The sequence below is a fragment of the Lonchura striata genome, chromosome Z, assembly GCF_050655825.1.
Source record: "Lonchura striata isolate lonStrDom1 chromosome Z, ASM5065582v1, whole genome shotgun sequence".
NCBI classification, from domain to species: Eukaryota; Metazoa; Chordata; class Aves; order Passeriformes; family Estrildidae; genus Lonchura; species Lonchura striata.
The window spans coordinates 78,208,547-78,232,073 of NC_140740.1; the positions used below are offsets into that span (position 1 = coordinate 78,208,547).

Below are 23,527 nucleotides of genomic sequence, written 5' to 3' on the forward strand. Positions count from 1 at the left end.
TTAGTTATTCACTGGAGATTTGTTTTTAACTGATAGCATGAGATGCTTGTCAAGTGTTTAATTCTGCAGAAAGGGTATTTAGTTTCAGAAAGAGGGGCTACTATGATCATACTTTAGGAGAGTTTGTGATAACTCAACAATTATTCCCAAAAGTAAAATTCCACCATTTCTAGGTTTGTAACGACTGAAAATATTCACTTGTAATTAATTTAGCATTTCTATTGTTTCTTGGTAAATCTCGTTTTAATTTTAAAAGGTCTCAGCACTAGAAAGGACTGGATCTCAGCACTAAGGAAGTGAACAGAGTATAAAATTGCCTTTCCTTTTCTTATGGAACTGCTATAGGAACATTTTATTAGTCAAGAACTCTGAAGAAAAAAAAAGTTTGTTTGCCTTTCTTTTTTATTTTTTTTTTAACTTGAATATTGACTTGAAATAAAATCACACCTAAAATTCATACTTTTCTTGGAAACATTCTGTTTTGGACACAGATGACACTCAGAGAGAAAATACTTCAGAAGTACATATCACCCATTGTAAAGAAATTTGCATAATAAAGTTTAGATTAACTGCAATTACAGAATAAGTCAAATGCACTTCTGATATGCTTAATGCAGATGTTTTTCTACTACAAAATTTTTCTATTCACATTGCTAAAAATAAATCAGTTTAGCACGGAGCATCTTATCTCAACTTTCCTTAAATGACATTCCTGATTATCCTGATTATTTCCTACTCTTGTTCTTTTTCCCTCTCCCCTCCAGACAGATACTTTTTGGGTTGATTCTGGTCTTAGTTTGATTTTAGAATTTAGTTTGCTTTTCTTAGTGTGTCTCAAGCATCTAGCAAATAGTAGAGTGAACCTTGCCAGTGAACTCGGTCATGATTTAGCTTTTACAATATTTGGTCATATTCGCTGATACCTTTGCGGGTGATTCTTTAAGTGGCCATAAGATATTGAATCGTTACACAAGTGTTCATCCAAATCTTATTCAAATGAACTGTCTTGCTCTACCCATCAAGAAGATTTTTTTTTATTATTATTATTAACAAAATGGATGAAGAAAGAAATGGGAAAATTCCTCTCTCTGGCCAATTTACTTTTTTCTCCCTCTGACTGTGGGTGGAAAGTATATATGAAATTAAAAGATCTATAATTCACAATCTCTGTGAATCAGGAACCAGGAATAATTAGTTTATATTCTTTTTAAATTTAAAAATAATTCAAGGAGCAGTATGAATCCACTTTTTTTTCTGTCAGATTTTCTTATTAGACTACTTTTCTGGATGCTTATCAAGAATCTCAGAATTCAGTGTATACTCAGAATTCAGGATATACACTTTTAATACAAAACAAGGCTCTAATTAAGAGCACAAAGAGACTTTAAAAGGGTTGCATATTAAGAAAATTATCTTTAAGACATGTGATTAAAGTATTTCTGTCCATCAGTGAAGACAATCTGAGTCAAATTTAATTGTTTTAAGGTGGTATATATTTCAAACAATAATAAATTTGCAATTACATAATTTTTTGGAAGATAAAAAAAAAAATGTAAGTTTTCAATGTTTTCAATCATATCCAAGAATGATCTATTTAAAGTAAAGTGGTTATTAACACTTTTGCCACAGCAAAACCTAAATGCTCTCAGATGGAGATGGTGCACAGCCACATTCAGGAAACTACAGACTGCCCTTGTTTAATCTACAAAATTTATAATGTTCTCCTTCAGAGTAATCTCATAATATTTACAGTAAAAACAAGAAACAGCAAGTAAGAAAAAAAAAAATCACAGACTTACCTACCTACTTTGATGCAAAATTTGCCAGCAAAATACCTGCCCATCTTCATGTTATGTTTACTTTTCATGACATTTGCTTCAGATAGATATATTACAAACTGCTAAAGGCTTGATGCTTCTTTTCTGCACTTAAGAGTTTACTCAGGAGCTTATAGTTTCCATGGTGTTCTGGTGCAACACAGACCAAAACTGAAAGAAATTTCCCTCTCTCCTACTTAGTTCACAATACCCATTACTGTGACATCTGAGTCTGTAATTTTCAAGATATTTACCTTCACAAAACTTCTGAGACATACCAGATGGGGTGAATAAACAAAGAAAAGTCTTGGTGGCTGTCTCACAAGCAATATGCAACTATACAATTATATTCTCACAATTCATTTAAGAACTTAAAAAATGTACATCAAGAAACTTTTATAATGTTTAACTTGGCTCTCTACAGAAATAAGACATAATATTTCTGCTACTGTATATTTCTACAGTGTATATGACTATTTATGTCTCTCATCTATTCTGCTGTCCAACTTTGCTTTATGTTTCCTTATTTCAACTAAATTTTAAGAGCGGGAGAGGTTGTAAAGATAGTAAAGTTCATTAAAACTTTGAGATCATAATGGAAAGGGATTTTATTAAGGCTGCCAAATGGATTTTCTTCTTATAAAGCACCAGAAAATCCAAACAGTCAACTACAAATAATCACAAACAGAGATAAATTCTTACAGCAGTATTCAAAATGTCTTTTATCAGTTTATATAGATTCAAATTTATACTGCAAAATGTAAGTCCACAGAGAGGTATCTTGTTTCGTGTTGATATTTTCTTTTTCCTCCTCAAAAACAGAAACAAAATGAATTATTCATAAAACATATTTCACTTATTTAAATATTTTTAATTTATCAAATTAGAAAACCCCTAGATATAAGAAAGAAAAATATTTTGTACTTTTAATAAAAAATTTAAATCAAATTTTAATCAAAGTTTTAAACAAAAGTTTTAAATATTAATAATATTTTTAAAATTAGATGTATGAAATACAAACCACTAGAAATTCAGTTCCACCTTTCCTTATTTCAGCTTCATTAATTACTCTCAACCCTTATATTTATTAGAGGCAGGACCAAGACATACTATGACATATCTGCATACACACATTAGCAGCTTTTGCAGGGTTAAAATCTTCAATCAGCTGCTGCCAACTTCTTCCCTTTTTAGAAATTCTTTGTTGTAGAAATGTAATGTTCATATTATTATAATATCATATCTGTTGTGTTTTTCTCTTTCTTTGCCATTCTATTTATAAATTTCAGGTTTTAATATGAAGGAGACATAAAACTTGAAAGAGTAGAAAGAAAACAGAGGTTCTTCTCCTCTACATTACAGAATCGTATATGTGCACAGAATCATGTAAAATTAGTGTGTGTAGCAACTGAAGAAATATGCTGGTGATGTCTTTAATAATGGTGGGGAAAACCAGAGTTGAAAAAAGCTCTATCAAGATTGAGAGGTTTCAAGGTTTCGACTGCCCATGAATAAGGTTTACACTCATCATTTCAATGGGTCCTAAGAACATTGACCTTTAGCAGGAGAATTCATGGTGAGCCTGCCAGGAAATAAAATTTTAAAAACAAACAAACAAAACCAAACACATCCCAAAAAACAAACAAAACAACTGCAACAAAAAAAAAAAAAAAAAACACAAAACCCAAACAAAACAGAGATATATGTGGGAAATGGGTAACTAATCCTTATTCCCCAATATTTTTTTGTTAGTGTCAATACATAGTGCACTCTGCTGAAACTTACTCTAAAGCAGGTCAAAATGATTTTTGGGTGTTTTAGCATTTTAAGGTTGAAGTAAAAATACTATGTTTTCTCCTTATAAAAGTCATAAATATTTACAATCTGAAAGCTTATAAAAGCTTGAGTCAATCACGCAATGCCATCAAGTTTACTTCCTTCCTTCCTGTATTTTTATTCAGGGTTGAGAAGGCACAATGCTACTGCAGAATACTAATATTTTTCTTTAGACAAAGCAAACAAAACCTTAAATTAAGCAGATAAATACACAATCTGATGATATTACCAAATAATAGATGATAAATAGTGAAGAATATATATCTTATTTATAAGTTATCTCAATGGACTGAGTATCATATAAAGACACATTTTGATATAAGCCACTGGCAGTTCTTTTCCATCTAAAGTCAATGAGGTACTATTATAATACTCATATGGTTTTTTAATGTAACAGCTAGTTAAGAGTTGTTACATGGTAAAAAGTACCCTAAAATTGGGATTGAGCCAAAGTAATTTTCATAAAACCATCATTACATTTAACTGCTTGTGTTTATTTAAAATGATGGGCCATTACTGTTATAATGCAGCACAATTTAATCATTTTCTTTTAAGTTTATACAAACTGAGAGAAGTCAAAATTGTGGTAATTCCAGACAAATGACAAACATAGTACTTTTCCCTGCTTCATCTAAAAAAATATCTACAAATTACTATTTTAACTATTTAAAGTTTTTAATTTATGCTATTTCTAGATATTTCAAGATATACAAATGCAGATATTTTTTGACATCAGATTTTGAAAAGACTTTATTAGTTGAATGACATAAATTAATAACTCTCACCACAAAATCAGGGACTCTAAAGATTTCCATGCAGGAACTTGAAAGAGAGAAATATTTTTAAGCATTAGAAAAGGTAAACATTAAACAACATACTACACAAAACATTTCTACAGGGCACAAAACATTTAGGCAATTAAACAGAACTTACTGCTATTATATCTGCTTTTGTTTGGTGAGTATCTAAATTTTAATAGGTATTTTTATTAAATAAAAACTTTTATTTATTCACATGTAACAGCTCAAATACACTACTTGATCTAACCAGATTAAGAAATACAAAAGAAAAGCCAACAGTACAAAATTAAATTAGATTGTTCTCTCATAATATAATAAAAAGCAAGTATAAAGTACATGCAAAGTATTTTTAGAAGCAATAATCCCAGAAAAATTTCCAGTATTCATATAACTTACACATTTATTAGCTTTTACCATCTTATTTTATGATGAAATTAAAGAATTAATTCTGAGTACATGTGTACCTTTTAATATCCACGCTTCTGCATATCATTATGTCCAACAAGTATAAAGTGCCTGTGTTTCTTGATGAGAGATTCAAGTTTCCACTACACACATCTCATTTCTTCTTGAAGCATGAAAACATCCAGGCTTAAATGTGAAATTTCCTTGCTCCAACAAATATAATGTTACCTACTAAGTTATGTAAAAAATTCTCTCAAACAATTTATAGATGTGACTGATGACTAAAGATACTGAAGTACAATGCATTATGTGGACAAATGAAAAACAACAAAAAAGTCAACAGCAGTGTGTTATAGCATCTAAGATCTGTTCAGAAGTCTCTGTCTCTGAATTCTGAAAACTTCCTTTATGTTACTCCAGACTCAAATAAAAACACCATAAACTAATCTAATAGGGTGAAATAGAACTGAATAAGTGGATAAAATCCTATGAAGTAAAAATAAAGAAAGGAGAGAATAAGAAAGGTAGAATGGGTACAAAACTGGTAGTAAAAAATGTGTAAATCTGACTTCAATAATACAAGAGAATTTTGAAAAATTCTGAAAGGAAAGAATATTTAAGAAAATGAAGGTAAGTCAAAGACTATCAAATGGAACAAAGTTTATCTCATGTAGATCAAGTCAAAGTAATCTGTGGTCTTCTGTGACAGGCAATTTTTAGACAGAAAAGCAGTGGCTGATTTTATCTATTGTTATACAGAAAATTGCTAGTCATTCATGAATACATGAGAAAAGGAACTACATACTGCATAAAAACAGGAAAATGGTAATATGAGATACTGAGAAGGGAAGAATCAAACCACCTATGACTTAGTGATCACAGAATCAAGGAATTTCTTAATTTCATTAAGACCATGAAACAAAAACAATAGATATATTCATTAATTCATCTCCCTGTACAATCAGGTGTCATCAATACAGAGCAGAATCAATATATCAAAAGACAGGACTAGGTGATGGCAGCATAACAGAGAATGAAGTCTGGCATCAGAAAATACAAAGTCATGCACCTGACTGGAAATAACAAGAATTTCAGCTCAAGTCAGTAGCTTATTACGCAAACATGAGTGAAATGTACTAGTCAGTCATAAGATGACATAAAATTACTTACAGGTGTAAAAAAGCAAGTGGATGCTTAAATAAAATTTATCACATTCAATTGCTGTCTCAACATGAAGAATTACAAATCCATGCCCCAGCCCCAAAAAAATGGATATAAACAGATATAAACAATTTACTGTAGACCAGTCCTAGTGGATAACATCTCATCCACAGCCCTCAATCATCTGGACAGACAAGAAAGAAATCAGAGCAGAAAATTGTAGGGGGTAACATTTATTTCTTTTTGTTCCTTTTTACTTAAAGAATTTTTGCTACAAAATGTTAACATCTGGGTACTTAAGAAAAGCAAAAAAAGTGGCCAAGCTCAGAGGAGGAGGGCATCTGGTTGCACTTCTCTAGTCTGGGAGCTTCTCTGCAAGCACTGGGAAGGTGAGAGATGGGTCTGGGGCAGCTGCTGCCCCTCTTCTCTCTCAGCTTCAGAGGAGGATGGTCGGATCTGCTGCTTGGGAAAGGGAATTCGCTGCTGCCAGTGGAGCCCAGCCAGGAGCTGCTTCTTCTGCCATGGGTGAACCTCTGTTTGCGAGAGCAGCCACTGAACTGAGACCTCATTATCACCCTCCTGCCCTAGGTTGACTGTATGATGCTTTTATCCCCAGTGGTCTTTCTGTTTATGTTGGATAATAAGTTTTACACCTCTAGGACTCGTTCCAGGAGTGAGGGGTGGGAGAAGAAGCGTGGAGTTTTTTTTCAGAAACTGCACTGACTCCACATTCCTGCTGCTGGACTGTGTTGTCTGTGGATGGACAGACAGTGGGACAGAGCTCTCCTTTGCTTTTAGTTAGTTTTAACTAGCTGAGGCAAAGAGATTCCCTGGACTGTGGCTTTTCCTTTCTTTGGACCTGCTCAAGCCTGCTCTGGATGAACCCCAGAGGAGCAGCAGCAGCAGCGCCTGTGGCCACGGCACTGCCAGCACTGGAGGGGCTGAGCAGAGACTGAGTGAGCCCAGCTGCAGCCCGGGGATTTTCCTGAGTTTGTGTCTCTTTTGGAGCAGCAAGAAGTTTTATTTTGATTGCTAACACTATCATATTCACGAGAGTATAATATAAGTAAAGCTATTCAAGCTGCCTATGTAAAATAAAGAAAAACAAAAGTAATGCACCTCGATACTCCCTTTAAACCTGTTCCTGGGGTAGAATATTGCAAAACTATGATGAGATCTTTCAAGAAAAGAAACAGAAATATAAGAAAGGAAAAATATCTTTATTTCACTCCCTCATATTTCAGTAGAAATGAAATAATGTGTTAAAATAACATTGCAAAAGTACCACATTAAAACAAATTTAGAAACCGGTTTTAAAGAATTAATAACGCCTTGGAGGTATAATTTCATTTTCAATTTACTTGACAAATATATCTTGCAATCCAATAATTCTTCTTTCAAGAAGAAAGATTATTTTGAAAAAGTTTCACCTTCATGGCTATAAGACCAGCCTGCTTTGTTAGCCTAATTATCACATTTCTTATCATTATGTTAGTTTTTATTAGTGAAAAATTTGTAGGAGATATCTACTGTTGTGCTTACTCAAACTATAAGTAAAATTATCATTTTAGGCTGAAGATGGTATCTTAATCTCTTGGCAAATACTAAAATCTCAAAAATACAGTAGATGAAATAACTATGGGTTCTTTTTTTTCTGAACAGGATGCATTGTTTGACAGAATTAATTCATTTTTTTCCTCTTGGCCCTAGTTTGTCAAGTCTTTCTTCACCCTTTTCAGTGAAGGCAGTCTTTGCATGGAAAAGCCCTTGCTGGACTCTTCTATTTAGTACTGCCTTCTCACATTTCTACACACAGCTGTAAAAAATCACTGTGGAGACAAAAAGACTATGCTGAGCTGCCTGTCTTATCTTGCTGGTTTGCTTAAAGAAATGTGACTCACCTTTAAAGAAAACAAATTGAGCAATCTAATAGCATAGCAAAGCACATAGAAAATCACTGCATTTCATTATTACTTAATGAATTTATCTATAATTAAAATAAAACTCATCTTGTCATTGCACCGAATGCTTCTGCTCTAATTATTAAAGTATTACCTATCAATTTTCTCCTCAAAAATTAATAGCGACTAATTATAATATAAAACCAGTTATTTCTTACTGTTAGATCAATACTATAAACTTACGGTGGGGGCAGGTGGAGTGGAAGAGGCTCTTTTGAGGGGCTTGACTGAATACAGCACTATCAGAGATACAATCTAGAGGAGGTCATGGCTGTTTTTCTCCTCCTTTGACATAAACTGGTATTTTCACGTTGTTCAATGGTGTTGTATAAAATAGTTAAAACTTCTACTAGTGACAGAAAAAGACATATTAAAGTGAAACATTCTGTTATTTGGAAAGGCTTCCTTTCTTACAGATGTGAGCTCAACACACAGCAGCTGTGAATGGCACACCTAAAAAACCACAGAAATGTTTGGGCAGGATGTTTGGCATTTGTGTTTGTACTGTGAATGCTTACCAGAACCAAGTCCAAAACTTACTCTGAAGAGTAACAACAGATATTTTCCTGATCACCCTTAGGCAGGGTCTGCATCACTATCTGCAATTCAATTGCTTGTCCTGTGTTAAATTAACAAATGTGAATATAATCGCATAAACATGAATAGGAAAACCATATTAAAACTGAGCAAAAAAGAAAGGTCTAAGAGAGCTCTGCAGTGGGAAGCACATAAAAAACCCCCTAATGTATGTTAGCAACTTCATTAAAATAAATTTTAAAATCACAATTATAAAAAAAGTAACAAAATTCCCACTGGTTTGTGAAGTAATTATTTACATATAGCTTTGTGAATACAGTTACAAGTGCTATCTTGCCACCCTAAAGAATTCATTCATATCATGTATAAAAAATTTTATGAAGGTTAGCTCATGACAATTAAATTATAAAAAGTTCTTTCTTAGTGGTTTGCTGCTTTTGTGGTTTTCTTTTCCCCAGATTTTGAGTTACCTGACAATACAATCAATGTCACCTGAAGTTTCCCAGCAATAAAGTAAATTCTCAAACTAAAACCAAAAAATAGCTAAGATGCACCATTGTTGTTAGACTCAAAACAATGGAAAAATCGGGCCATATATTCTTGCTCTTTTAAAAGTGCTGATGCTAGCTGGATTCCGATTAAAATCTTTTCTCGAACAAGGATAGACTGGGAGCCCAGAATGGGACTCAGACACAAAATTTTAGAGCCAGACACAGATATATCATGCCTTCAGCGAGATAACCCATGAAGTTGTTTTATTCCCTTCCACAAGTAGATAGATTAATTCTTCAAAAATTAATTGGAAAGACTTCATTTTTTGTAACTGTTTGAATACTGGAGCTACACAGGGGGTGCACAGTACCAAAACCCAACATTAAAACTACACAAATAGCAATACCATGTGTTCAGTGCTGACATGCACAACCAACTCTTGTGAGTAAGCCCATTTGCCAGCACAGAGATGATATGTTACAGATGGACTGTCAGCAGTACACATGTGTAGTGACTATTAGGCTCTTCTTTCCTTTATGAGTTGTTGCTTCAAATATTCAAATATATGCATGACTTCCAAGTTCAAAGGACCAATCTACTCATATCCCTATGAAAACTGCACATTTCTCACTAATAGTAAGAAACAGTAATAAGCAGAGTGGCCAAGGCCTATTGTGGCAGACAAATAATGTGTTAGAAATAGAGATAATTCCAACGGTTGAAAATTTGACAGGGAAACAAATGAGGCCAAGGTGAAACAATCAAGCATCTGAATTTCTAATGCCTGCAAAAAGGAGTTGAGGGAGTTTATGAAATAAGAATGTCCCTTACAGTCTAGTTCCACAAACCTTTGTTTTGACTGATCATGTGATGTTATTTCATACTACAGCAAACTCCACCATTGTAAAAAAAAACTAAAACTGAGTCAATTTTAAAACATACACATACACACACGAAAAAAAAAAAAAAAGAAAAAACAAAGAAAAAAATCCCACACAAAAGTGGAAGTGTAAGAAGTATAAATATTTCTAGAGTAAATGAATGAATTTTCAAGTCCTAAAAAAATCTGGGCAAGGCATCATTCCTCAATTTTAATACTGTTTGCAAACATAATAGACTAAGACATGGGCACCTGTCCACAGTCAACAAATTCACACATTTTATTGTGTGTTAAATTGGATACAAATTCTATTTTAATGTTTAAAAGCCTAAAAATCAGACCTCTCAACTACAATAAAAAAAGTAGTGATATACAAAGCTACATAAGTAGAAGGGTGGAAATGGCAAAGTCAAATTCTAACTGTTCTTGAGTAGTAAATCTGTGATTGAGAAATAATATGTTATAGAGGGCAAGAATGTCTCAGAAGGGATTAATGAGTCTAGGAGCAAGGTTGCCAAATACATGGCTCCCTATAGTCATTTAATGGTAATCCAGGAATACCAGCAAAGTCCAAATTTTGGCAGCAGTACTGGGAGAAAGCCTGATCTCAAGCATGGGCTGAAGTGTGACCACTCACAGGGCTGGTACAGGGTGATTAGTGCCTCATCTGTCAAGAAGCATCTATGCAGATTTGTTTTTAAACCATTTATTGAGGTGTGATTCTACTCACTGTGTCATTTTATAATTGCATTATATATATATATATATATATAATTTTTTTTTTTAAGCATGAGCATGTGTTTTACATGCCTTGACAGATAAAATAAAAATTCCCCAACAGTAGTTTAAGCAGAAGATCACTCACTATTTTAAAAAATATTTTATTTTCTTCTGAGTTGTGCAGTTAATCTTTGAAAATAAAATTTCTGTTTAGTCTGCAGGAAGAACACAATTCTTCTTTCATAAAAATTCCATATTCTAATACTGATAATATTGACCTGGTATAGTATTTCTTCTCTCATTGATGATAGATTAATTGCTGGAAAAGTGACAATGAACTATTTGCTTGGAATAAATTTAAGCAGATCAAGATAATATCTGTCAAATATTTTTAGGCAGATATTAAAAGATACTATAAAATAGACCACTATTTATACTCTAAGAAGGTAATACACTAAGTGATTATCACTGCTATTTACCACTTATTTACCTGGTTATGTTTTATGAAAAATAACAGTTTAAGAAATATCCTATAATTTAGAATGTTCTAGTCTGAAAAAGATTTTGTACCAAAAACGACCTGATTTTCTGACTGAAATTGTCCATTACCACAAAAGTGGTTCTAACATATTTTTAGCAGTAGGGCTCCACAGTCAGCAGAACACTATCTTCATCACCACTTTCTCCACACATAGCTCTTTACAGGCAGGAAGGATGACAGAAATGTTAAAAATTCTTCCTGGATCTTCTTGGTTTAAGGTTAAATTTGTTACATTTATCCATTGTGAATTACTGAGAAAAGGACACATGTCGAGTCTGGGATATTTCCCAAATGTACTTCTACATTAGTTAAAGCCACAAAAATAATATAAATAATTAAATATCTATGACATCAGTGAATGATAACATATGAACAAAAATTCAGGTGTGAAAGATGAATGAATCTCCCTTTAAAAAACCTAATCTATTGAGATGGCATTAAAGCATTCAACAAGATAAGGATATATGTAACTATAAAAGCTAACTTGTAAATATGAACATCATATTCATAGCATTGGTAGTTTTTTCTAATAATATCTTTAAATCTGTAATCAAGCATGCACAGCCATGCGCTGAAACTTGACATAATTCGATTCTACTCAACATACATTTTCAATACCTGCGGCATTATCTTAGAAACACTTCCACTGAGACATTATGAAAATATATTAGAAACATCAAAACAGAGACTACTCTCTTCGGAACCTCCATCACACATATACACTTTACTAGATTTGAGAGTTAGATGAGAGAATTCTGTTAGAATTTCTCAATCTGTCCTTGTGTAGAATATCTAGAGAGAATATACTACCATCCTTCCCAAGAAGCAGAATATGGTCAAATTTCTATGTAGTCACTGCAGAGATACAAGAAAAGACTTATTTGCCGTGGTAGATTCCCCACCTCCACCCGCCCTCCCACCTTGCCCCAGCATGACACATGAAAAAAAAGCTTGTTTTCTACTGCAGTTTCCTAAATATAAAAGAGATAAAGTTCAGCATAGCTGTGAATCCATCACTCACCCATCACTCTAAATTTGAGGCAGTCTGACTGTATATCTACTAGTGCTGGGCTACAAGGAGCAAACTGGCAAAGAGATGCAGACAATTTGCAAAGGGTTTGAAAATAACACTTCATTCCATACAGTACAGAAATGTATATACAGGTACTTGCACATCAATCTTCCTTTTCCCCAGTCTCTGTCTCTTAAATTCTTTATTTTCCTGTCCACAGAGAATGATTCAGAACACAGTAAAGCACAGGTATACAGCATAAGTATGATCCATGAGGTAATGACTGTTCACAAAAGTCAAAACCAGTTGAGTAGAGATGGAGGTTTTTGAGCCCTTGAGAAAAAAAGATGAAAAAATAGTCATCATACCCCAAACACATTAATATATGAGGAGTAGATGTTAAAGTGATATTCCATTAAAAAAACTTACACATTACCTATCATAACTGAAAGGATTCTTCAGGAGAATTCTACAGCCATGTTTAACCTGTTACCTGTGTCAAGGTGAGAGTTTTACACTTAATTATTTTTATGTGCACTGCAAATTTTACCTAAATATAAAAGCAATAGTCAGTCTCTTAGAGTAACAGTGGGTCTGTCAAAACCTAACAAAGGTTTGATAGCTGATTTATCTTTTACTGAATTCCTTCTGATTTTATTTTACTTGACAAATAACATTTTTACTGAACTGTGCCCTGACAAAAACCCTGTCATAGTCTTCTCGTGCCAGGCTGATCGCTGGTATCTAGATCTTCCAAAGTACACCAGGAAATGAGATTACAAAGCACCATGGTTCTGTTCTGTTTTGCAGGGAGTAAAACATATTCAGTGGCATACATATTTGTTTACAAATATGTTTTGCATAAGAACAAATATGTTAGGAGTAAAATTATGGGTTAGTACTTGAAAACAAGTTTTATGATACTCCCTCCTTTCTCCAGGAGGCTGGTTTGTTCTCAGTGTTAATTACTGGAGAACATGTCCATTCTTTAGAGAAGTAGTCTCTGAAACAGACCTTGCTTGAAAACAGAAATTTAACTGTTGACAGGTATGGTGGAGCTCCAGAGCCTGCTGGCATGGTGCAACTTGAAAAACAGCCCTAAAACCTCCACACTCAGGGTGATAAAACTAAGAGTTTACTGCAACATACTTTATCAATTTCAGGGCAGAGCTCAGCAATCATCAGTGTGCTCCATTGCATCCAGATAGTCCTGAAAGAATTTAGTTTTAAGGGCTATTTCACCCTTGAAAATTAAAATCAATCATCTTGATAGTTTTTTTAAAAAAGTTGGCTCAGAAAAACAGCAGCAGTTTTTTGCTACAGGCATAGAAAATCCCCAACCACAGGAAGTAGCTAAAATTCTAAATGCCTTTTCTTCTCATATTTATGTTTTGCCAAGCAGGACAAATGAGTAATTCTTGTTTGTTATACAGTTGTGTATCTGAGTCCTCCAAACAAGGCATAACGAAAGGACTGATACTTAGAAAGGAAATAAAGAGTCCAGTTATATTCAAACTATGCAGCATATTACTGTTGCATGAATATTCATCTCATTCTTTCTAAAGCTTTTATTCAATATTTATTTACGCAAAACTGCCATTGATTTCCCTAGGAGCTTTAGTTATAAAGAATAAGGATGAGATTCAGTACTATTTTTAATTGAAACAAAACCAACTCTCCCCCGCCACACACACACAAAAAAAAATGCCAAACAAACCAATTACTAAAGATTGCTTATTCTTCTAAAAAAAGAAGGGTAAGTAAATCTCACTGTGATTACAAAACTACTACAAACTAGACTACTGCATAGCAGATAGGCTTCCTGTCATTGGCTGGAAATTATAGTGAGAGCCACAGTTTACTGACTTAAAGCTTCCAAATCTAAATAACAGTCAGTCTGGATGGCAGAAAGGTTTTAAAGTAACCACAAATGTACCAGGATATTTTTATTTTTATTATTGTTGTGTTTTTATTATAGTTTTATTATTGTTTTATGAATAGAAATGCTGTAAGATTCTGGTGGGTTTTTTTTTTTTTTTCATAATAGAGTCATTTTCACTCTATGATTTCTTTAGAAGAAAAAAAAAAAAACCTACAGTTTTGACAAGACTGGGGTTAAAATGGAGCTTTAATCATGCTTTATCAAAGGGGTGGAAAGATCAGACTGTCTCAGGTGGATAGAACAGTCAGTTTCAGCTTATTTAATTTAATGAGATTGCACTTTCCAGAACATTGTGTATGGTCAAAATACCTATTTCACACTTTCAGGAATGAAAGACAGTCTCACTGGTAGGACATTTCCAGCTCCTCACTTAGTCACTGTGTTTTGTCTAGGTGGAGCAATGGCAGCAGCCTTAACCCCTGGGAAACAAAGGAGATCCTTTGTTATCAAACACAAAAAGGGAGACTTAGGGAGTCTTAACAGCAAATATGAATGATTACTGGTGATTACTGTACAAGACAATCAATAGAGATTGGTATACTTTTTTTCTAACACTTATATACAGTAGGATATTTTGACAGAACTGGAATGCATTTCATCTTGTGTTGATGTCTACAAAGCATACAGATAGTTACTTAGTCACAATCAGTAGTGAGACCCAAGTTGCACTTTTATACTGCAAATCACCTTTGAATGTGATTTCCATCTTCCATCTTTACCATGACTTCTTCATGGAAGATATACTTTTTTTCTTTAATATAACTAAAAAGGGACTTAGCTAGCTTAGATGCAAATATCTAAGTTTCAGATTTTTCATTTCAGAGAGATAAATCCCAATTTTCATCTCTGCAGAAGGCAGAAGTTAATCATATCTCTCAAAAGTAAGTAATATTTGCAAATAAATGAAACAATTAAGTTCTCCCTTCTTCTGCTCATCTAGTTTCATTTCTAATTCCAAAAGTCTTTGAGCTTCAAATTGGTATTTTCTTATTAGTATTCCATACACATCATCTGACTTCTACCATAATTAGTATTCTTTAGTATTAAAGAAACCAACTTTGTCCCTCCCCCCCTTAATTTTTTCAGTTTATTATAGAATATCCATATTGAGCACATCCAGCCTAATATAACTCAGGATACAGCAGAATTCAGCAGGTGAACTCAAATCAGTGTTTTGGGCTTCACTGTATGCAACTCGGTTTGTCTAGAACATCACTTTTATAGTGCATGCTCCTCTCAAAAGGTTTTACTCTTGCTGTCTTGTTGAAAACCTCTGCTTCAGGCCTTCTTCAATAACAAGATATTCTGTTTTCTCTCCAGGTGAAGTTTATCAGGTTATATGGCATCTGAGTAATAATATTTCTTGCACCCTGTTTAACCATGTATTTTATGGTTATATTTGGTTTATTCCTTAGAATTTTCTATAAAGGTTTTCTATATTTTCTATATTCTTTCACAATAACTCTAAAGAGATCAAGTGAATACATATGAAGATTTTTTGCAGCAAATATTAAATATAATCAGAAAAATTATAAAATCGTATTTTTAGAAACAACTAACATTTTGAAAACACTTTCTACTTAGATTTAGGAGAGGATAGAGGAACATCTGAAAAAGTGAAAGACCTTCTTCAGCTGTTGGCTGGAAAAAAAATTATATTAAGTAATAAAAATAAATTCAAATATTTCAGCATGCTGTTTCTAATCTACTTTTCCCTTAAGACCCCATATGCAAACATTTTAATTGCTTAAATAATATCATAGAAACAAATAGTCACTCTAACAGCAAGGAACAAGAAATAACTTATTCTTGAGCACAACTAAATAACAAGATCTACTTAATGAAAAGTTATTAGACCCACTACTCAGACGGATAGATTTCCTAATTAATGCTTTTTCTCTATCCTTGGAGACTTAAGACCCTAGAGACACTTTTCTTTACTTGCTTATTAAGTGAGTATGATATTTAAATAACAATTCTGTTCTTAACTTTAATCTACTTAAAATGAAGTTTCCAGAATTTCAATCACTTTTCAAATTATTGCACTAAAAATGCTCATTAAGTAGATTGCAAACAGTATAGATATTACCTCAGGTCCACACAATAATTTGGTTACTAAAAAATAGTAAACCAATTTGTAGTAAACACTTAAGGCTTCCTTTTGAAAAGCAAAAGAATTGGACACCAATCCTCCACTGTGTTTCACAGATTTAATGAAAGGTTACTGGCCTCAGCTTCAACTGGTAATTGATGAGGTACAGAGTATTCTATATTCTATAGAGTATAACATTAGCTTGTAACGGGATACTCTCACATATATAGAACACAAACACAGGTACAAATAAATAAGAATGATAAAATATGGAGATACAAAACTTTGCAGAGGTAAAATTTCAGCAAACCACTGTTAGCTAAACCCTAGCAGTAAAGATGCATCATTTTTTACAAACAAATAGAGCAAAACATTTTGGTCTTGACAGCATGCTATTTCTCCTATATGTTGTTTGTTATTTCTTAAATTTAGAAAGACAGCCTTTGTTGGAATGATATTGATCTAATATATATCAGTATACTGAGAAAGACACCTCTTCTTCAATTTTTAATCTAGAAGTCACATGTAGGCCCTGACTGCCAAAATTATAAGTTACAAAGAAATTTTATACCTAACAACTACCAGATCAATTTAACTGAACACTTAACAGTGCAAAACACAAGCAATTGTACAGAAAGTCATCATAATCAATGTTTTCACTATTTTTACTTTGCCATTCCACTTCATAAAACAACTGAAAACTCAGAGAGAAAAGCAAATTTTAAATTTTACTTCAGAAACATCTTAAAAATAATGTATGTTTCTGGAGTCAGTGACAGACACAGACATGATTAATTTTAGTACTTGTTATTTCTTCACTGTTTTTAAAAAACTGCCTGGAGTGCTCTAGGAAGGAAAGCCCTTTGAATTAGTGATGGCTCTCACAGCTCCCACCTCTGTTATCACCTTGTTAGTTGAGAGCAGCGAACATTAAACATTAAAAGTACTGAGAAGCAGTTCTAACTTTCCCACAATCCTGTGTGATACGGCACGCTAAACTCTTAGATCTACAAGCAGCAAAAAAGCACAGGTTTATCTGGGGGGGGAAAGAAAAGAAATATTTGAAAGGTTTAATGCTTCTTGACTGTTCAATTGTTCTTTGATTTGCTTGTTGGAGTGGGGAGGTAGCAGGATTGAGAAGGGATGCGGCGGGGAATATCTGGCCTATTTTTCTCAGCTAAACTTGTTAGAAGGTGAGATTGTTGAAGTTTTTTCAGAAGATGAATCAGTAGACAGAGCACCAGCAAGTATATCATATGAGATATTGTGCTGGTTTTGGCTGGGGTAGAGTTAATTTCCTTCACAGTGGCTGGTATGAGGCTGTGTTTTGGATTTGTGCTGAAAACAACATTTTTGTTATTTCCGAGCAGGGCTCACAAAGAGCTAAAATCTTTTCTGCTTCTTGCACTGCCTTGATGGCAAGGAAGTTGAGAAAGCATGGAATGCTGAGGGGAGACACAGCCAGGACAGGGGACCCAAACTGACCAAAGTGATGCTCCAGACTACATGGCACGTTCAGCATGTAAAACTGGGGGAAGGGGGAGGAAGGAGCTGGGGGTGACATTTGAAATAATATCATTTGTCTTCCCAAGCCACTGTTATGTGAAGGGGCTCTGCTCTCCGGGAGATGGCTGAACACCTACCTGCCCATGGGAAGTGGAGGAAGAATTCCTTGTTTTTCTTTGCCGGTGTATGTGATTTCTGCTTTTTCTATGCACAGAATTAGAGAATTTCAGAACATTCTGAGCTGGAAAAGACCTATGAGGATCATCAAGTTCAACTTTTCTCAATCCACAAGTTTTCTATCTTTTACCTTTCCTCATCTTTACATGCTGGTGGGGGAATCAGTGAGCAGCTACGCTGAGTTTGGTTGATGGCTGGGTTTAAAACAACACAGACCTATAAATATATGACAAATTATCTATTTGTGGATTTTTTTTCTAATGCAACAGAGAAATGCCTGGAAAGAATATTAAACTTGATCTTTGTTCCTCATATACAGTGACAGAAGCACTCATTATTTTGTGAGATTTCAGAAAATCATCTCAGTCAAATGTTGTCTTTCTTGTGGGTGAATACAGATGTAGGCTCATGTACTCTTACATAAGAAAGAAAGCAAGCAGAATGGCCATGACTGAATAGTTATGAAACATGAAGCAGTTAGTGCTTCCTCTGGAACTTCTGACTGGTATTTAATCAAAATACAGTATTGTCTAACCTGGGCAGCAGATGTAATAAATAATTAACACATATCCTACTGCATTTTCTGCTTGTGGTTGATTCTATCATACTTTGAGAATGTCATTAATTGTCTCTCACTTTTTTTCAATCATGACTCCTGCAATCATGACCAAGTTTGCTCCAGCCAACCTTCTGACAGGGCTTAGTCACCAGTGTATTCATGGGAATTTTAAAGCCTAGAGCAATGGGATGTGAATTAATGATTATACTCAGCGTAATCAATCCAAGGCTTTTCTGTGAATTCTAAGCCTTTAAAGTCTAAAAAAAATATATAGATTTTTCTTCTGGTATTAGTTTAGAAGACTTGTTGATGCAATTTTTGATGTTATTGTACAAACAACATGTGAACTATACCAGAGACTGTAATGTTTTTTTCACATAAATAATTGCCCAGAGCTGGCCAGATCTCTGATGAGGTCTCCATTGCTCTCTCATAGCAGAGATAGATGATAATAAACAGAAAATAAATATTAATGAGGTTAAAAGAAAATTAAGGAAGGGACTACTTTCTCCTCCCCTTCAGTTCACATCAACCACAAACTAACAGTAAAAGAATTACATTTTAAATTAAATTGTTTTTTGATAAACAGCACTGCAGCATAATTTCAGTGCAGTTCCATAAAATTGTCAGTTATTCTATGGAACTTTTGGTACCAATGATTAACATCAGAATGACAATAATTTCAAAACTAATATACAGTGTTTTCCTTGTAGAGAGTAATCCCTTCCCGGGGTAATACTTCTACAATGACTTGCATCTGATGTTATAATCAAGATATGTATTTACTCAGCCCTCTGAAAACTTCAGTTTCATTAATAGTCATTCTCTGTCATCATTAGAGAGGTTCTCTAATCTAGCATTAACAAGAAATTCCTGTTATATAAAATAAAATCAGCAGCAGTCATAACAGTAGTAGTAGTAGTAGTAGTAGTAGCAGCAGCCAGAAGAAGAAGAAGAAGAAGAAGAAGAAGAAGAAGAAGAAGAAGAAGAAGAAGAAGAAGAAGAAGAAATGTTTATGTGTTTATAGAAATTGTGATCATCATAATATACATGTGAAAATCTGAATTCATAAAAGCTTTTGTAAAACTGGGGAGGTTTTACACAGAGAAATAGGTATGCAGAAGTGAAAATTTGCATGGAAACTCCCCAATTCCTCTTTATTTCCATTCACTGCAACAATTTCCTGTAATAATTTTTAGTCACAGCTGACTTGATGTGTATAGAGGGTTTAATTATGTTTTCTGCAACACTTCAGTTTTAAAGAGTTTAAAAAAAAAGCCCCTGCTCTTACTGGAGTACCAATTTCTGGCAGGTTCTCAAGTGATGATTTAGTAACTTGCTGATTTACAACAGTAGAGACAGTTACTAATAAAATAAAGATGTCTCATAGCTCTAGTGGAAAAAACTTACAGCAGTACTTGCTTTAATCTTTCATTTAAAACTCACACTTGACCTTATACGGTTACTTACTAAGGCTGTGCACTTCAAACTTCTTTCAACTACATTGGAAGCTCAATTCTTTGGGAAAAGGAAAGTATAGGAAAGCTCTAAGCAGCACTACTACAAAACTTTTAAAATATTTGGAATTTCAGCATCAATTATTACTTCTCTTGCTTGGAAGTGTCACTGTTCATTTTCGGGGGAAACAAACAAAATAAGACCCTAGAAATAAAATTTCATATTTTAAAAGAAAATTTAAAATATTTAAAATATTAAAAATGTTAGCTCCCAAAACCTAAGAAATTCAGAATCATTTTATTCAAAAGAGGAATATTGCAAATTTTTAAGACAGAAATAATTTTAAACACATCAATTTTTGATCTAGGAAATTTTCTTCGGACTACTGACTTAGTAATATTACCAATAACACTTCAAAATGACTTTTAAAGGTCTTTGATTTTGTCTTTTCTTACTGGGCGCTGACCTTAAAGGCAAAGCAAAACTTAAGTATTCAGGATCTAATACTACAGAAAGAACCATAAAATTAAAATGAGAAAAAATATTAATATAGAAGGAAAATTAAAACCTCGTCCTATTGTGTTTGATGATTGGCAGCCTACTGAAAAATCTAGCCATCAAAATTCATTCAAGACATTCAAACTTTACCTGATTTTGTAAATGGGTTTAAGTACATTAATGCCAATAGTAGAAGCACCTACTGAAAAAGATTTCAATTCCTGGTTAACACTACAAGAAAAAAGGAGTAAAGTTCAAGTAAGTAGATAATGGCTCATGCATGGATCTACCATAATAAGTAATTATGAAAAACCTTTTCTCCTAAGGTAATTTTTTTGAATTGTAATATGGTAACAAAATTTGTACCATAATACTTAAGATGTAAACTGTCACTTCTAAAACAAACTACCTCTTCTACAGAAATGTTCACTTCCAAAATAATATATATAGGGATTTTTTTTTCACATTAGATGTTAAAAATAAACAATATGCTTTATGCTGGCCAAGTTTTCTCCATAGGTTAGTGTTCATTGTTTATTTTAAATAATTTAATTTATTTTTCCCATAATAATGTAACCTGCCTGTAGCACGGGCAGAGTTCTTGTATTTTCAATTCAGATCAGTGTTTTGACATAGTAGTTAGGATTTATTCCTAAATAAAAATACTTTGCATTTATAAATAGTAGCATATACAGGAAAAACTCTGTTATTCAATTCAACCATTTGACATAGGATTTTGCCCTGTTTTTGAGATGTAGCTGAGAAAGTGAATAGGTAGTGAATGTATTTTATACTTGATTTGTTTCATCCTTCAGAATTCTATATTGGAAAGAAGCTTGAGCCTCTTCCTCAAACCTTGCTTCCGAGATTGTAAGAGTGACCTCTAGTGCTTTACTGCTTTGCTGTGTGATGCAAGCTTTTCTTTGCAATGGTTTTAATATGCCTCCCTGTAAGGAACTGATTTAGTTTCGTGCATAGTGCCAAATGCTATTAATGTGCAATTCAATTATCATGGTCTTGTGAAAATGGATGTATTCATAAACTGTACAATGCAGAATGATGAAGAGAATTAAAGCTGTGACTGGATTGCAGCAGGGTGTTTAACATGAGGAACTTAGTATTCATGTTTAGGGCTACACTATGCACTTGAGTATCAAATGAGATATCATTACTGAATGACAGCACAAGATCATTTTGGTGCTGCAGTGTGAATGTCTGGCTCATGGGAGCATGTTTAGTTTACAAACCATCCATATGCAAAACCCTAGGCTATAGATCTACTGAGCACTTCAAACTTCTCTGCCATTGCTCAAATGTTTCTAGGGAGCTGTCCCCTGCCACTGGGCTATAAGGTTGTTCCTGAACATTCCTCATTGCTTTGGCATGCACTTTCTTCCCACAGAAGCATTACTTCAGCCCTTCCCATTCCTGTGATGCACAACCAGTGCCTTAACAGGAAGGGGAGAAAATATGTTCAATTCAGGTTATGAGCATCTGGCATTTAGGCTACTGCACTACCACAGAACACAAAATGAAATCCTCCAGCTTGTTGAAGCTGAATCAAATGGAACAAAAATAACTCAGTTCTATTACTGAATTATAAAAGCCCTGAAAATTAATTTCTTAATAAGTTTTTTCCTTTTTTATTTAAAGGTAATTAGTTTAAATCAATACCGGAAACAGAATTTTTTCAGGTACACATATATGTGTGTGTGTATGTGTATCTATCTTTCATCTATGTATATATGATTTGCCTCCTAGAGAGCAGTTTGTCCTTAAAAATGTAATCACAGTCTTTATTCTGTGATACCACTCTATGGGTTAACTCATTAAAAAAAAAACAAAAAACAAAAAACAACCAAACAAAAAACTTTCTATTGCAACTGTTAGCATTCTCTTCTGTAGTCATGCATGAACAATACTCCCTAAGCAATCAATGCAGAGACCTTAGAGCCTTGCTACCCACATTTTTCCTTGTTACATTTCTACTGCTTTTGAACTGCACTGTGATTGCCATTCAAGTTGAGTGCCAGCTTAATCCAGGATATGCAGATACCAGCTTTCAAAATTTCCAAATGCTAAAATCCACTACACAATAGAAACATTGCACAATAGAAGTCTGCCAGTAATTTCCACATAAGACACAATTCCTTGGAAAATACTGCACTTCAAAAGAGAAAACAAAATTAAAATACATCTGAACATGCATCCCTTAGAAAATGCTGCTTTCAGATACTCTTATACAGTAAGGTTTATAAACAACATTCTGTATACAGACTCATGACAAAAATCTATAGAAGAGTTTTAGAAAATTTTTAGGCTAGCAGCTTGATGTCATGATTTCAAAGCATAAATGTTCATCTCAAAAATTATATTTATTGTAATGCAAAAAAAAAAAATCCAGAAGTTTTCAACACACTCTGGATTGAGTTTTAAAGCATATGCAATACTTACATTTATTCCCTGCCACTGCCATGTGCTGGCGATGAACAGACAGGAGAAAGAGCAGCTTCAAGAAGATTTCAGTGACAGAATCCATGTTCACAATCATTGAGGCACCCAAAAGAACCAGAGTACTCGGAAACAGCTGCGCTGTACTTCAGTTCTGCTCCTGCCTCCTTCCCACTGCCTCTCCCCGCCTCTTCTCGCAGCGCTTCCCAGGGGTCTTGCACCTCAGCCAAGCGCGCTCCGCATCTCCTGCCGCACGCACGCTCACCTCCGCATCTGCTTCTCGGTCTCGCAGCAGCAAGCCGGGAGGAGCAGCAGCGAGAGAGCGAGAACCTCGCCCCCAGCAGTGCCACAGAGGCACCGGGGCTTTGCCGGCAGCCGGCTCCGCTCGGCGCTGCCGGCTGCGCTCGGCGCTGCTGCCGCTGCGGCTCCGCGCGGCGCGGACACCCCCGGCGGCGGCCCCGGGGCGGCGCCGGGCGCTCCGCCTGCCCTGCGCCCCTGCGCCCCTGCGCCGCCGCTGCCTCTGCGCGCTGCCCAGCCTTTCCCCCGCCTAGCGATTTTTATTCCTTTCTTAATTTTTTTTTTTTTTTTTTTTTTTTTTTTTGTACAAGTTGCGAGTTCTGCTCTCTTAAAGGAAAGCGGTTTGCTGCCTTCGCTTGAGGAGCCAGTGATTGGCTGTCCCTCG

General features: G+C 34.4%; 1 protein-coding gene across 1 annotated transcript in view; it reads right to left on the bottom strand.

Annotated features, from left to right (window-relative positions):
* Positions 1 to 23,278, bottom strand: part of CNTNAP4 (contactin associated protein family member 4) — a 203,388-nt gene extending 180,110 nt beyond the window's left edge. The window contains exon 1 of the mRNA XM_031507421.3: positions 22,849 to 23,278. Within this exon, the coding sequence (XP_031363281.2) occupies positions 22,849 to 22,945 (97 nt within the window). The 5' untranslated portion in view covers positions 22,946 to 23,278. The remainder of the gene's footprint in view (positions 1 to 22,848) is intronic.
* Positions 23,279 to 23,527: the final 249 nt, after the last annotated feature.